The following is a 17,419-nucleotide window of genomic DNA, read 5'->3' on the forward strand; positions in this document are numbered from 1 at the left end:
AACATACACTCAAATATCAACTCACAACTGCATTGCAGACACAAAATAATAACACACACATACAACAAAGTGTGTACGACACACCCAGATACAAGATAAAGACATCAGTAAACATAGGTAGAGAATATAAAAACAAAACAAAGGCGAAAAAAACGTGCAGGTAAACTTACAGGTGAACATGGTAAAAGAGTTAGACAGAGGGTAAATATAGTTCTAAGAAAAGTTCCTAGATGCGGAGTAACGTTAGGCCTACTGTCTGTTAAACATGTATTTAGTTATCTAAAGCAAAATTATGCACAATTCAACGCTATAGCTATCATCTTGAGCTAGGCCTAGTGTTAATTTCATCAGACGAGACGAGACGAAATATGTTTTGTATAAAATAAAAACTAAGATAAAATCTCTGTTCATTTTCGTCTACAATCGTCTCTGCTTTTTCATCAGCTGTTACGCCTTTAAAATATTCAGAACGAGTTTGCGGCTTCGCGCTGTTGCTCAAGTTAAGCCTCGTTTACACTGCATGCATGTGCGGCTCGTTACGGCTCCGGCAAGGTGTTGTTCCTTCCTCTGCGCGATGTCAACTCAAACAAAGAAATTTCAAGTTTTTAACTTCGAATCTCTTGTCGTCAGTTTCTAGTGATGTAAAATATGAGCGGGAGTTTACACAGGGTGATTATTTTGACTTTGTTTTGTATTTGAGCTTCTCAAATGCACCGCGGCGCGGCTGGTGTAAACACAAGCATTGACTAGAGTGGCCGTGTATCAGCTCCGGTAGCCGCGTCGCAGCCGTAACGAGCCGCACACGCATGCAGTGTAAACGAGGCTTTACAGGTCTCATACGCCTGTGGCTGCAACACCAAACTGCTGAACACACAACACCCAAAGCGAACACGAGTGACGAGCGACGACGACATGCTGGCTTTTGAATTGTGTTGGTTAAAATAAAATACTCTTCAGAACAGGTTAATCATTTGTGAATGTGTCTCCTAAATCAGAAATTGAAAAACAGACACGTTTAACATTTGCATTCAACAAAAATCTTTCAACAAGTGTATTTTGTCAGGTAATTATGACATTTAACCAATGTTTGAGATATGTGAAACACTTTTTTTACTGAAATGTTTATCAGTAATAATCTCAGTAATAATGTGTTATTTTTAAAACAGACTACAATTTTTTGACTAAAACTAGACTAAAATTAAAAGACTTTTAGTCGACTAAACTCAAGGTATCTTAGTCAAGTTTTTCTTTTGACTAAAACTAGACTAAAATGACGAGACATTTAGTCGACTAAAACTTGACTAACAAAAAAAGATATGTGAATGACTAAATATGACTAAAACTAACAAGGACATTTGGCACAAGACTAAGACTATGACTAAATTAAAAATAGGTGACGAAATTAACACTAGCTAGGCCTATAGATTATTTATCGTCTCTACAACGGCTCGCTAAGTAATGTTATGTTAGCTATATTACGCAGCTACATGTGCTAATGACACATGCTTCATGAAAAAATAAAAAAATATGTATGATCAAAATACAAAAAGAAAGATTTACCTGTCCAGCAGAAATAAAGCCATCAAGGAGTCACTTTTCAGCCCCTTGAGTTCCCTCAGTTCTCGCCATCGCTGGAAAGCCACGCCGATATTAACTCGCGTTTTATTTCTTTGTTTATCCAAAGACTTTTTGTTCATTGCCTTTTCTTGTACTGTTACTGTATTCATTTTTTTGCCTGGTTTGCCTTCACTAACTGCATAGGCCGGTACTGTGAATTTTGCTTGCTGTTTCTCTGCCATTGTTTTGGTATTCCTAGGATCCATGCCTCTTGAATTCCCCAAATCAAACGTGCGCGCGCAAGTGGGCAGGTCATGTGTGTCAAAAGGGTGGTTGCAATGGTTGCGAGAGAGTGAGAGTCACCTAAGCCAATCCTATGTTTCGTCCCGAATGGAAATAATGAGCTGTGTTTAATACAGATTAAACGGTCTAGAGTCACTCGATTTTTATACTCTTTTTATCAGCGTACTTACATTTTAATTATGCATTGATATATACAGCTATGGAAACAATTAAGAGACCACTCCAAGTTCAGAAATCAATGTTAAGTGGTCTCTTAATTTTTTCCATAGCTGTATATAGAAAGTTTAAACAAATTTGGAACAAAATTTCTTACCTACCCTGCCTTTAAGCCGATAAATAAAGGAGAAATATAGCAAAGTCATTTTGACATGCCACACTTCCTGCTGCCAGCAGGTGGCGCTTTGACTATAACTGAATATTGGTATGTAGATGTCTTCAGGCTAGAATTATTATCAAACGTGAAGTTTGGAGCAGATCGGACATTGGATGCCTGAGTTACAACAACTTCCTGTTTCACGGTGTTAATCACATACTTTAGCACTTAGCCAAGTGTTGTATATGTTGTAACGTTTTTTCTAACCACACAATAATAACAAACATACACAGTGTCTTTGTATTCTGATCGAATTTATTGGTTAAAATGAAGAAATCTGACAGAAGAGGACACAGATATGGCAATACACTTTAAAATACTGTTCTCTGGCTTCATTGCTCAGTGTTATTTCAGGGTTTAGATCTCTGAACTGAGAAAGCACATCATATATTTTATTATATTATAATGATTATTTAATATTACTGCTAAACTTTGGCTAAGCTAGGCATAGAATATTAAAGCATGGCTAAGCACATTAACTGTTTTAGGAACCTCAAAGCATATTTAGTGTATTTTGTGCTCCATATTGATGTTAGTTGATGTCATTTGTTGTGTAGGAAGGACCCAAACATAAACTCAAGCCCAGGGGCCCCTAAGTCCTGTCCTGCACACACCACTCTCCAGTCTCTATGTCAGGACATCCACCTAATGAGAGTAAATAAAAATAATGTAAATGAAAATGAAAACACACGTTAATACCACAAATGATAAAAAGCTGAACAAATCATCTATTACTTTGTCCTGATAGTTATTCCTCTCAAATAAAACCCATTACTGTCTTCTCCAATACAGGATGCAGAATCAAAATGTTTGACTGTACTACATCTGCCATGTTGTTCCAACTCCATTCATAAATCCAGGAATACGATAAATTAGTATTTCACGGCACGCTAATGAATAGCCTACAGAAGAAAGCTCTGCCCTGGCATGGGTTGTGTCAATCTATTTATTACTCTGGCTGTTTGATGAGAATGAGATTAAATGTAGTTGCTATAAACTCTGTAATAATCCGTACAAAATGTATCGGATAGATATAAGATAGTATATATTCTGTTGCGCGGAGCTGATTCTGGAGCCAAGAAGAACTGAAGGCGCGGCTTGATGTTTGGTTGACCAATCAGTAGAAAGGGCCATTTTATTCCCGCCCATGTAGAGATCGAATATGCAAGCTGTTTATCCATTTTGGTTTTATTGTTTTTCCATTTGGCGGATTAGAACAAAGTGTGATTAAAACAAAAATAAAAATATGAAAAAAAAAAAAAACGACTCGGGATTTGTTTATTTATTCTTATGAGGAGGGTCAAATATGTGATAAATGAATGCTTTCTTTGCTTTTCTGTTTAGAAGACAAAAACGAAAAAACAAATTATCCGAAGGTACACGATCCGTGTAAACACTGCATGTCTGAAAGTGCATCTGTGCATGTCTGCAGCCAGACCCTGCTGGGCTGTACACAAGCTAACTTTTGGGTTGTACTGCTTAGGAACAGCATTATAAATAAATCTTAACCACTGATTCCTAATTTCATCCATTTTTGGATGGCTAATAAAGGGGTTTTGCTTTCACATCTAACACAGCGTCTCTGCATGTTGACCATTTTGCAAATCAGCAGCACAAACACAAAAAAGACATCAGTACCTGTGACAGTGATGACCAGCGGTTCAGAGGCAGATGAACGGAAGGTGCGTGAGGACAGAATGACTTCATAAACACAGCTGTAGTTTCCCTCGTGTGAACAATGAGCCTCAGGAAAGGAGAAGGAGGCAGAGTGACGGACAGCTGTCTGACTCCTAGTGATATTTGATTCCCTAAACAGGTGGAAGGAGCCTCCAGGATACTGAGATTCAGTGGAACAGATGATAGTGAAATTATGGCCCGAGGGGATCACTGGCCCCTGAGGCTCCACGTCAAACCTTCCATCAGGAGCAATGCAATGAATGCTGGGCTGCTGCAAGTGCACTAGAAAACAACAATATCTATATGGTTACTAGTGTTTGGTACCAAGTTGGTACTGAAATTTTAAAAATGTGATGAAACCAGTTCTGTTAAAGGGTTAGTTCACGCAAAAATGAAATTTCTGTCATTAATTACTTACCGTCATGTCATTCCACACCTGAGAATACTTTATGTGCACCAAAAAACAAAGTAAAATAATGATTTGAATAAAGTCATTATTTTGTTTTTTGTTTTTTTTACAAAAAGTATTCTCATTGCTTCATAACATTAAGGTTGAACCATTGTAGTCACATGAACGGTTTGAAATATGTCTTTGTATGACAATTTGTGAATTAATGACAGAATTTTTATTTTTGGGTGAACAGATTCTTAAACACCACTGATTGGCCATTGTGTTCACATGCTCCACAGATATGTCTGTGATTGGCTACAATGATCAGTGCTAGACATCTTTGATGCTCTTCACCAAGCGCTTACACAGATACTCACAGGAGCGTTTGAAAAAGGGCGTCTATCAGCAGATCCCTGATATGTCCACTGATAGACACCTGCTTTCAAACACTTCCATGTGTATCTGTGTAAACAAATAAAAATGGCTTTTTACCCTTTAAGCAGACGACACCTGCATCTTCTTGATGACCACAGTTATGGTTTCCCAAAGAATTCTGTGAGCACTGTGTGAGGGACGATTCACTTCCTGAACATTCTACATCATCCAACCAGATCGGATCACTTCCCTGGCCAAAATAAGCCTCAGAGTTTGCACTAACAGCTCGTCCACATCCCAACTGTCTGCACACCACCTCAGCATCTTCAATGTCCCAGCCATCATCACACACTGTCCCCCACTGGTCATCATAAAGGATCTCAACTCTCCCAGAGCAGTTATTACTACCATTCACCAGTCTGATAGTATATTCACCTAAAAAAATAAAATAACTATATTATGAATCAACTCACATCTAACAGCATGCTAAACTTGCAAACTAGCTAAAACTGAGAATCACTATTAGGAGCCAAGCACCAAACCCCTCTGCTTTTTTAAAATATAATTATTATTTGGGACTAAACACCATGGGTGTCACGCTGCTCAGGCAGTGTAGATAACATGATGAAGGCAGATTAAGTTCAAATAGACTCTTTTTTTAAACTAAGTCTCCAGTAAATTGTATGGCTCCCACATTAAATGTTGTATTGTCTTATATATGTTTTGTTTTACCAGTTGTGGAATCCAACCATTCATCTGAGGCAACATAGTTAGCCTACTTTATTGAGTATATCCAATTTATTCAACATTACACATTTAATAATTAATACATTTAAGATCTTCATGTTTGCAGCGGACAATATATTTTAGACTTAGTGGAGAGTAACAGTAATAATATTTAGGTCTGAATTGAAACATATATTGTACGTTTTAATGGATCACGCTACAAACATAATGATCTTATAACACATGATGCATTGCTTAAATATGTCTTTGTACAATGATCAGCGCTAGACATCTTTGATGCTCTTCACCAAGCCCTTACACAGATACTCACAGAAGCGTTTGAAAGTGGGCGTCTATCAGCAGATCCCTGATATATCCACTGACAGACACCTGCTTTCAAACACTTCCATGTATATCTGTGTAAGCGCTACAAATAAAAATTAAAAATGAAATAAAATGAAAAAGGCTTCAAAAACTGCACCCTCTCGGGATTTAATTTAAATTCACAGTCATTTTACACATTTGCAGCACAAACACAAAAATAAGACATCAATACAGAATGAATTTTCTTTCATGCAACTAAAGCATTTATATTATGTAGGCAATGAGACAAGATTAAACTCTCACCTACAGTGATGTTAACAGTGTTACTCCAAGGTGATATTACAGTGCCGTTTTGGTAGGAGTAATTACAGCTGTAGCTGCCCTGATGTGAGACGCTTACATTGACAAGGTGGAAAGTCACATCAGAAACATGTTTCTGGGAGGATATAGATGATTCGTTTATGAAGAGGTGGAATTCAGCATCAGCATTGCATCTTGGTTTAGGTGTTGTGCATCTGAACTGAATGTTTTCTCCAGGAGAAACAACTGCATGTGTGGGGATCACAGAAAGAGTGGGCTGCCGCAGGTCACCTGTTAAAAAAAAAGGCATCCATTTAAAATTACATGTTAAGATGAAAATCATTAAATACATAAAGCTGATTGTAATTTCTATTGCTCATTTCTACCTAACCCTAACCCTAATGTCAAGATGCAAAAGATTTACCTGAACAAACAACAGCAGCATCTTCACCATGACCACAGTTGTGAGCTCCTAGTCCTCTGTGTGAACATTGTGTGAGGTTTCCTTCACCTCCCGAGCATCCAACATCATCCAGCCAGATCGATCCACTGCCTTGACCAAAGGCGGCACTTTTAGGTGCACTGATGGCTGAACCACACTCTAACTGTCTGCAAACCACAGCAGCATCATTCACGTCCCAGTCATTATCACACACGGTTCCCCACTGGCCATTATGCAGGATCTCCACTCTTCCACAGCACGAATCAGACCCACTGACCAATCTTATGTCTGGTAAGATATAAACATGTAAGTACAATGTGATTAAAAACTATGTTGTAAGTATGTGTGTATTGTTTGTGTTTGACGTTGTTAGGAGCCAAACACCAAATGTGCATAGCCCCTCTGCTTTTTTAAAATATAATTATTATTTAGGACTAAACACCATAGGTTTATGTTGTTTTCAATCACTATTGTACTCTTTTCATCACATGCAAAACAGTAAATATACAATGGCATCTTGGATCTGGGGAAAACATATAATTTTACCTTTTAAGCAGACGACACCTGCATCTTCTTCATGACCACAGTTATGGTTTTCCAAAGAATGTGAGCACTGTGTGAGGGATGATTCACTTCCTGAACATTGCAGATAATCCAACCAGATCGGATCACTTCCCTGGCCAAAATAAGCCTCAGAGTGTGCACTAACAGCTCGTCCACATCCCAACTGTCTGCACACCACCTCAGCATCTTCAATGTCCCAGTCATCATCACACACTGTCCCCCACTGGTCATCATAAAGGATCTCAACTCTCCCAGAGCAGTTAGTACTACCATTCACCAGTCTGATAGTATATTCACCTAAAAAATAAAATAACTATATTATGAATCAACTCACATCTAACAACATGCTAAACTTGCAAACTAGCTAAAACTGAGAGTCACTATTAGGAGCCAAGCACCAAACCCCTCTGCTTTTTTAAAATATAATTATTATTTGGGACTAAACACCATGGGTGTCACAATGCTCAGGCAGTGTAGATAACATGATGAAGGCAGATTAAGTCTCCAGTAAATTGTATGGCTCCTACAGTAAATGTTGTATTGTCTTATATATGTTTTGTTTTACCAGTTGTGGAATCCAACCATTCATCTGAGGCAACATAGTTAGCCTACTTTATTGAGTATATCCAATTTATGCAACATTACACATTTAATAATTAATAAATTTAAGATCTTCATGTTTGCAGCGGACAATATATTTTAGACTTAGTGGAGAGTAATAGTAATAATATTTAGGTCTGAATTGAAATATATATTATACGTTTTAATGGATCACGCTACAAACATTACGATCTTATAACACATGATGCATTGCTGTGTCCGTTATCGCATAATTTATTATACATCCCAAAATGGTGGAAACACAGGGCCGCTGCTGGGCGCCGGTGTTTCAATGGAACGTACTTATTGACTGTCGCTTCTTGTTAGTGTATATTCTTTGGTACAAGTGATAATGAGTGCACAGCTGAACATAATGAGTAACCTAGACAACAAATGACTAACGGTGTGTTCCAAACGGGAAGGGCACTTCGGAGTGAAAACAATCATGGCCACCATATTGAAGGGTTGTTCCAAACCGAAGTGCTCAAAACTGGCCACTTCAAAGGGCCCTTCAGAATGAAAGATTTCGAAGGGTACAACTGATGGACACTTCTGGCCCTAGTGATCCTTTGCACAGGGAAGTTGTTTGTCATCACAGAATGTTTTTTTCAATTTTATCAATAAATGTATGTATAGTATTTTTCTATACTACTGTAATATTTATACGAGTTAGATTTGGTACATTATTATGGTCAAAACGACATTGTACTTCAACAAAAATACTTTACAGCTCCCTTTATTAGTCTATTCAAATGTTTCAAATACATAGACACAATATATATTATGGTGCAATAAACCACAATTAAATAAGCTAACGTTAAACAAAGGGTGCAGCTTTCTATCCTCCTTGACTGTCTCGTTAAGATGATGCAGAAGTGTGTTCCAAAAAAGGAGTATTTTTGACCCTTACACCCTTCATCGCTCCGAAGCTCTCACTCCTTTAAAGGGATTAAGGCATAGGGATGAGCCCTTCTGAATGGAACGCAGGGTAACTCAGGCAGAAGGTGGTGAGAAACACAGAGGCTGTGTCCGAAATCACCCCCCACACCCTTAAATAGGGCACTATTTGAGGGGACAACCGTTTTTAGTGGTGTCCGAAACCATAGTGGATGTTACTGAGTGCACTCATTCATTCCCACAATGCATCGCAATAAAGAGTGTACAACTGATGTACATTCAACAGCTAGAGAATAGGCTTGTGTCTCGCTGTGCAGACTGATCAGAATATGGCATCAAAGTACAGTGAGAGTGATGCAAAAGCAAGAGCCGTATGCTATCCAATCGCTCTTGCGGTACTTTGATGTCATATGCTGATTAGTCTATGAAAATAAACATAATGAACAATACACGCAAAGTTATTTATTTCCATTCAAAAGATGTGTCACTCATTTTAACTTTAATTATAAACATGTTTTTATATATATTTTTTTATAAATGACAACAATCACATAACCCATAGAGAGATCGCAGTGTCAGAGAGTTTGGGAATATTTGCACATTATTTTCACACATGGTAAAAACATGGTATTAGAGTTTTAAAATCAAACATTTTAAAAGAGATCAATACATCACGGTTGTTTAAATCAATAAGCATTAAGCTGTGTCGTCATCAAGTCGTTTTCCATCGTGCTTTTGGTCAGCGCAGTCGGTGGAGAGCAACTGCACTCAACTGCAGAATCTGATGAGGTCACCTCGCCCTCGCAAGACTTTTTTGACACATGTCGGCATGACATCAGAGCAAGGCGGCCCATCCTTGGACACATTTTTATCTCGCAGTTATCACCGCGGTGATCGGTTCTGCGCAGAATTTGCTCATCTCGAGCAAGCCTAATGAGTGAATTCAGACAGAGTGCGCCGGATGTGATGCTGTTTTATCTTTGTGCTTTGCTTGTTGGTTAAATAAATAAAATTAAATTAAATTAAAATTCTGACAGTATGGTTGTGATTGCTTTATGTGACGCACCTGCAGGAGTATTTCCCACAAATTAGTATTTGCAGTTACAAGAGTTGGTGCTTCACTATGTCGTGCTTTCATGAAATTATATTTATATGAAATTATACCTCTGTGTGCGGTGTGAATGCTCTCATCTGTTAACATGGGCACTGAAAAAAATATGCTCTGCTGACTTTTAGGGTATTCTCCACTGGTTGTACACTCGTTACTGCGGTGCATTGTGGGATTGAATGAGCACTCAACAACGTTTACTATGGTTTCGTACACCACTACAAATGGCTGTTCCCTCAAATAGTGCCCTATTTAAAGGTATAGGGGCAATGATGGCGCACACAGTTGAATCATCCATCCACTTCCCAACAGTGTATCATACAGGTATTAATTTGTTTTAACTTTCTTATTAAATTGTATAATTAAGGTTTATACATGCTGGTTTTCATGACAGTACTCAAGATAATTTTTTCATTACTAGTACTGGAGCTGCTAGTTTGCAAATTTTTAAATGATAGTAGTGATAACCCTACACGAAACGTCAAAAAGTTTGATTGATGACTTCTGACCTGACCTTTGACCTGACATTTGACCTTTATGACCTTATGAATTATGATATTAGCCCTCGGGATATTTCCCCCTCCCGCAAGGTTGACCTTTGAAAAATTCATATCTCCAAAAGATTATAACAAGATTGTAATAAGAATTTTTTTTTTTACTAAATTTAATGAGACTGTTTATTATAGTTGAATTAAAACATGGAAAATGTTTTCCATTCATCATTCCACACATCATTCCTCCAGCAATGATGTTGGGTTAACAATTGCTTTTAGCTTGAAATCTAAAACACCCAAAATGTGGACATATAAGTAAAGGTATATTCATTTTAACAAGGCCGACGCAAAAGGAAATTTATGTGTAGACATGTCCAGACATGTTGGGGTTTCCATGGTTTATGTAGGGTCTACATAAACTTATTTATTTTTCTGTATAATCTGTCTTCATGTACCGTAGTAAACGTTTTCATCTTTAAATTTTCAAAAATATCATTTAGTATAATTTTAAAAGGTGTTTTGTAAATGGGGGTACATTTTTGTAGTTAATTAAAAAAATCTAAAAAAAAAAAAAACATTTTGCTTTTAGTTTATAATGAAATCTAAATCTCTCTCTCTCTCTCTCTCTCTCTCACGCACACACACGCACAGACACACAGAGCCTTGCATAAGACTCAAAAGTGAAAAACATTTGTATCAAAGTTTCTAGCAGACTGAATAATAAAAACACTTACTAAATTTACTGAGACTGATTATTATAGTTTATAATAAAATTAAATTAAATTCAAATTCAAATAAATGAAAATAAAAATATCTTACAGTTTTTAGTGAGTAGGGAAACGTGTTCCTTCTTGATGTCCTTAACACTAAATGGTTTTCTCATTGTCTCTCCAAGTGACTTGCAACAATGCCTGATAGTGTCAGAGACAGAGGGGGGAGAGCACTGGTCAGTGGGGGTTCATGAAACAATATTTTGTTCAAGCTAACTTTTTAATTTTAAAGCATAAATGTAAAAGTTGAAATTTCATCTTTTAAAATGAAACAATTGTTCAAATTAAATCTTGTATGTGTAAAAATGTATGGGTCTCACAAGCCATCTCTCACATTGTGTAACATTTTCAATAATTCAATATGAAAATCACCAGGCATTTTCAGAGAGAAACAATGTTTTCATTCAGACCCTGTGACGCCTCGGGTTAGTTCTATAAAAGGAACTTGTCTCTATTTTAAAATTAAATGATTCTTAATATAAATATCAAATATGTTGCTAAAAAAAATATTTAAACAATTGAAATATAGGCTAAATGAAAATATAAATTAAAAATAAATATATATTTTTAAAAAAAAACTTACATTCTCAGAGAGCTGAAGAAGTAGTTCACTTTTAGTAGTTCACAAGAAGTTAATTTTGCAATGACAAAAAAGTAAAAATAAAACAAAAAGCATTAATAAAATAAAATCATTCATTAAACAGCCCCAGATCCTCCCAGGTACAAAGTGTGAATGAGAGATGGGAGGGTGGAGTCAGACAGATGAGGCTCTGTCACAGTGTGTGTTAAGACAGCTAACTCATTCCAGAGTGAATGTTTTTGTGCTAAATTTATTTCAAAGCACAATCTCAAAAGTTTAAAAAAAGATTCTTTTAAAATTAAAATACTGTTTAAATTAAATCTTTAAAGATTTAATAATAAATAAATAAATAATAATAAAAAAATATTATTTTTCTACAGTATCAGGATAACATCTGATGCCAATGGTAGAAATGATTTTGCTTAAATTTAGCCTAAAGTATACTTTTTATTAAACAACATCTGTTCAAAAACCTGTACATAGTCATATAGATCTTATTTCTCAAAGATTCAAGCAGAAGGGTTAGGGTTACGTTTTTGAGAAAACAGCATGTTAAAAACACTATGTTAACTAGAAATATTTAATTTGCTTTGATTTAAAAAATAAAAAATAAATAAATAAAATCCAAACATGAAGGTATCTGTGTGTTTGACGACTCGCAGATGCAACTAACACGTCCCTGTAAAAACGAGGACTCAGCTTTGCTCTTATTTAGTTTAAGTTGCATCTTTAAGAAAATCACTATGCATTTTCAGAGAGGGACCCTCAACAATCATTAAAGGAACACTCCACTTTTTTTGAAAATAGGCTCATTTTCCAACTCCCCTAGAGTTAAACAGTCGAGTTTTACCGTTTTCGAATCCATTCAGCCGATCTCCGGTTCTGGCGGTACCACTTTTAGCATAGCTTAGCATAGTTCATTGAATCTGATTAGACCGTTAGCATCGCGCTTAAAAATGACTAAAGAGTTTTGATATTTTTCCTATTTAAAACTTGACTGTTCTGTAGTTACATCGTGTACTAAGACCGACGGAAAAATGAAAAGTTGAGATTTTCTAGGCTGATATGGCTAGGAACTATACTCTCATTCCAGCGTAATAATCAAGGAACTTTGCTGCCGTATCATGGCTGCAGCAGGCGCAATGAAATTACGCAGCGTCTCTCACAAACGTCTCCATGGTTGCAAGGCACGTTCCCTGTGTAAGCAGGGGCTCACGGGCGCTGCGTAATATCATTGCGCCTGCTGCAGCCATGATACGGCAGCAAAGTTCCTTGATTATTACGCCTGAATGAGAGTATAGTTCCATATCAGCTTAGAAAATCTCAACTTTTTATTTTCTGTCGGTCTTAGTACATGATGTAACTACAGAAGAGTCGAGTTTTAAATAGGAAAAATATCAAAACTCTTTGGTCATTGTAAGCGCGATGCTAACGGTCTAATCAGATTCAATGAACTATGCTAAGCTATGCTAAAAGTGGTACCGCCAGAACCGGAGATCAGCTGAATGGATTCGAAAACGGTAAAACTCAACTGTTTAACTCTAGGGGAGTTGGAAAATTAGCCTATTTTCAAAAAAAGTGGAGTGTTCCTTTAATGATGGCCTCAGGATATAGGCTGATGAGATTATTTACAGATCAATCACTTCTCTGTGCTGAGCCTGTCTGTTGCCCCTTAAGCATCCTTTGGGGGGGAGATGACACTAGCAGGACACATGCCCCTTTGTCCCCCAACAATTTTGCATGGGTGTTAAACACCCTACTGGTAGTCATTTATTTCAACTGTGTTAATTTCAAAACAGCATTTTTAATCGAGTGAATCTACACATCTGAGGTCTTTCAGAGACATCAGGATCAGTGGGTCTCATGAGAATATTTAATTGTGCTTAAAAACCAAAGATCAGGCCAAATCCCCTACATGACCGTGTGCACATCAGACTCGGTGCTTGAAAATATTTGTTTATGTTTAAAAAAACTCACATGTAAACGTAATTTTTTTTAAGGTGACGCATGTCTCATAGATCTATATGATTTACTTATTTCTATACCTTCAATTCCTAATAAATATAAAGTAAACAAAAAGAATACTGCTAACAAATATGTTTGCGGCAATGTTTTTAACAAATAGATTACTTTATTCCAAACAGTTCCTCACACAATGAAACCATTAAGGATAGACAAAGGCCCATGACAATGACACATTACTACGTAAGATATGTAAGATAGTTTTACCAAAAATCAAATACTGAATTACATTTATAAAAAAAAAAAAAAAAAAAAAAGATAATATTGTTTTAAAGTTTTAATAAAAAGTTAAAAGCAAGCGTATCTTCATACCATGTGTTCTGACACAATTTTTGCATTATAAAATTCACGGTTGTTATTTCTAGGTTCATGCTACCATTATCAGCCTGTTAAATATGAAGTTAATACATGATGAAACAAGAGAATCATGTTACCAAATTCTTTTGACACAATGTTTTTAAGAAATATGTTTTTGTTTGTTTGTTTTTAAATACAACTAAACCAGATAACACAATGTTTTTCTTTTGACAGACTATTAGACAAAAATGATTTTCCCCAGTGGTGTTTGAACAGGCCTTATTTAAAAGTTTTGGTCATATTCAACATGCATTATACAATATTTGTACCTTAGTATCAAGGGTCCACACCATGATGGTTTTAATAATGCTTTAGATCAGAATCCAGATTTTGGCACACAACATGCCATTACATAGTTGTACCAGTGTACAAGCGTGTCTCAACTGTTTATAACAATTTTTTTAGATTATCATTTTTTATTCAAACGATAACTGAGACATATCTAACCATTGCGCTGAAAGCCATGATTTCATCCAGTTTGAGATGGGTAAACAAAGTTACACACTGTAGTAAAGTTATAGATACATCTCAAACATGATCTTTGTACAAATTAAGTGAACACAATAAATTCACACATCTAAATCCTAGTAACTAAGAAAGCATCAGCATCATGTAAGAAAAGTGTCATACTGCATGCAAAAGTCCACTCTTGATTTTTTGTGATAGGCATTTGTACCCCCTTCACTGGTTTTAGTCACATTATAAAGACTAACAAGATCGCTGATAGCATTTTATCTGTCGGTCTGTATATGTTTTTAGCCGAATACTCCTCTCGGGCCGCTGTCAGTGTAAGTTTTTGCAATTCGTCACATGTGTGATGAACACAGACCATTCATTTAAGCATCTTTTAGATGTATGACTGAACTTTTGACAAAACCAATTCTGTTTAAAGTGTTTAACAAATCATTTCTTTCAACATCCCAGCATGACGTTAAAGAATGCGTGTACATATTATAGTACAGTTGTGTTAGAGTCTATGCCACACTGTTGAAGAAATTCAAACAATCATTATACAGGTATTATATAATTTACCATGTGTGTACGACATATAAGATACATTTAGCTATAATGTAAACATAATACAGAAAAGCTCTCTTCTGATCTATTGCAAAAGATTGTAAATGCCATTTTTTCCCACTCTCAGTCGATCACCCTGCTTCCAATTTTTGTTAATTTATCATTTATTAATTTTATTAAAATACAGTTTTAGATGAAGACTACTCTCTTGAGTTTGGTCAAAAATGAACTTTCACTGTTTCACTCAAACCACCCTTGTTCACATTACTTAAAAAAACTCATGTAACTACATGAACGTAATTTAACTGCGTTGTTTCTACTAAAATTGAGTATTGTCAGCTTTACTTAGTAAGTGTTTGTTCAGTCAACTTAACATTGATGTGTGAAACGCACACATTATTGTTGACATAACTAACTGTGCAGTGGATTCGTAGTTCCCAGCATGCTTTGCAAGGGACTGCATTAGGAGAGTAAATTTAGGGTTTAAAGTGTTATTTTATGTGTTTTTCAGTAAAGGGAAAGATGTTGTTAGTTTATTTTAGTGTTTAATGTTCAGTTATGTTGGACATTTAGAGTAGTTTCTGTAATGTTTTTGAATTTTGTGGTTACCATCATGCAGAAGAGTGTCACCTGTGTTAAGGTTGTGAGCGCTCATATAAGCATGATTATAGGATGAAATTCAGTTGAGTTTGTTCAATGAGTTATTTTTTGAGTGCATTTTGGGGTGAGGGGCTGCATTATGATATGTTGTATCCTTTTTATTTAAATGATTATTCAAAAAAAAAAAAAATGTGTTCACATTACGTAATCAACATAACATTATTAAGTAAACTGCACATATAAATATTATGTAACAGTGACATTCAAATGATTTGTATTTACTCAAAGAAATTTTGTCAGCTTTATTTGAATTTCTTTTGTTCGTTCAACTAAATAGTTTTTGTACAAATTACTCAATATTGTTGCGTGGAACCACTTGACACTTATTTAATCACTTATTTAAAGTAAATCCAACAATTCATTTTTTGAGTTTACAGCTTGTATTTATGAAAATGAACGAAAACATGAGAGATGTAGTACTGACGTTCTTTTTGATGTTCTGATCTCATCTTTCTGGTCTGTCTGTGGTCAAAGGACACATCATTTTAAACTTTAAACAAGTCTTGCTGTCACTTAGTTACAGCATGTTACAGCTGTGAAAAAATATTGCCTCTGTACTCTAAACAAGACTTCAATAAAAAGTAACTTGATTAGTTATTTTAAGTGAAAGGTTAGTTGATTCAGGCCTGTTTACGATCAAAATTGTTTAACATCTCTTAATTTTTAATATACAGCTATGGAAAAAATTAAGAGACCACTCCAAGTTCAGAAATCAATGTTAAGTGGTCTCTTAATTTTTTCCATAGCTGTATGCTCCTGCTTAAATATTACTTGTTTTCATTTACAAAGAGGTCAGACAAAATATCTTATATATATATATATATATATTCATAAATAACTATGATAGTGTTACAGGCCCTAGGTACAGTTGGGTGTCTGTAGGAGAGAGAGCAAGAGATGATTAGGACTCAAGACGTCCTCTGTCGTTAATAAAAAGTTTCAGCGTCATTAAGACAAGCTCTGTAACTGTATTTGTAAATACATTGAAATAACTGTAACCATACAAATATCAGCTATGAATAACTAAAACAAAGCCTAACAACATACATACATGACTCTAACTCTTTCACAAAGCAGACTGACCCCAGGTATGGATATCTCAAATACCCAACTCGCAATAGTTAGATATCTTGACTTTATCCGCATGTTTAGGGGCGCTACCATTCTTGTCCTCATAAATTTTATGCTTCTTCCCCATTTTATTCACTTTTTTTTTAAACACAGTGTTTTAACATGTACATTCTTTTTGTCTGTACTTGTAATTTTTAAACCTATTTGTTTTCCATTACCGTTTTACCCATTACCGTTTCACCCATTCCATCTTGTCCGAAAATCTGTGTTTTCTACACATTTAGGTGTAATGCGATGTTGAAATTGCACTCTCGCTGTTCTCTGCATCTCTTTTTTCGTACCATTTAATTGATTTAATAGAAAGGTGGTGTAACCACACTCTTACTCATTTTATGTAGCCCACTGTATTATATTTTACCGTACAGAATGAGGAGCAAAGATCTTTGAAACATCGTAGCCTGTAAAACATTTAAATGACTTCAAACGCCATATATAGACGTTTTACCCACCAGCGGTTAGACACAGAGGGTGTTCACATTCTCTCTAGTTAAAGCCTACAGGCCCTACCTACTGAATAAGCTTTAGGAAACAGTCTGCAAATCTAGAATGGCTACTCCGCAAGTTCCTGAAACTTCTGTTGAAAGTTATATTAAAACGGTAAAAAATCTTCCTTGCGCTCAGCAGAAAAAACACAGGATTCGTTTAACCAAGTTTTGTCATGAAGATGAAAATTTTGTGAAACAGGAATATCTGTTGGAACAAGACGATTCATGACCAACACCTCATTAAGTTGATGAAACTTGGTCAAACG

At 35.8% G+C, this 17,419-nt stretch overlaps 1 protein-coding gene across 1 annotated transcript in view; it reads right to left on the bottom strand.

Annotated features, from left to right (window-relative positions):
* Positions 1-2,496: 2,496 nt before the first annotated feature.
* The window catches only part of LOC137005207 (scavenger receptor cysteine-rich type 1 protein M130-like), a 62,691-nt gene continuing 47,768 nt past the window's right edge, over positions 2,497-17,419 (bottom strand). The window contains exons 14-19 of the mRNA XM_067366022.1: positions 7,015-7,329; positions 6,451-6,756; positions 6,030-6,317; positions 4,794-5,111; positions 3,872-4,192; positions 2,497-2,878 (exon numbers count right to left, since the gene is read on the bottom strand). Coding sequence (XP_067222123.1) covers positions 2,826-2,878; positions 3,872-4,192; positions 4,794-5,111; positions 6,030-6,317; positions 6,451-6,756; positions 7,015-7,329 — 1,601 coding nt within the window. The 3' untranslated portion in view covers positions 2,497-2,825. The remainder of the gene's footprint in view (positions 2,879-3,871; positions 4,193-4,793; positions 5,112-6,029; positions 6,318-6,450; positions 6,757-7,014; positions 7,330-17,419) is intronic.

The sequence above is a fragment of the Chanodichthys erythropterus genome, chromosome 17 (assembly GCF_024489055.1).
Source record: "Chanodichthys erythropterus isolate Z2021 chromosome 17, ASM2448905v1, whole genome shotgun sequence".
NCBI classification, from domain to species: Eukaryota; Metazoa; Chordata; class Actinopteri; order Cypriniformes; family Xenocyprididae; genus Chanodichthys; species Chanodichthys erythropterus.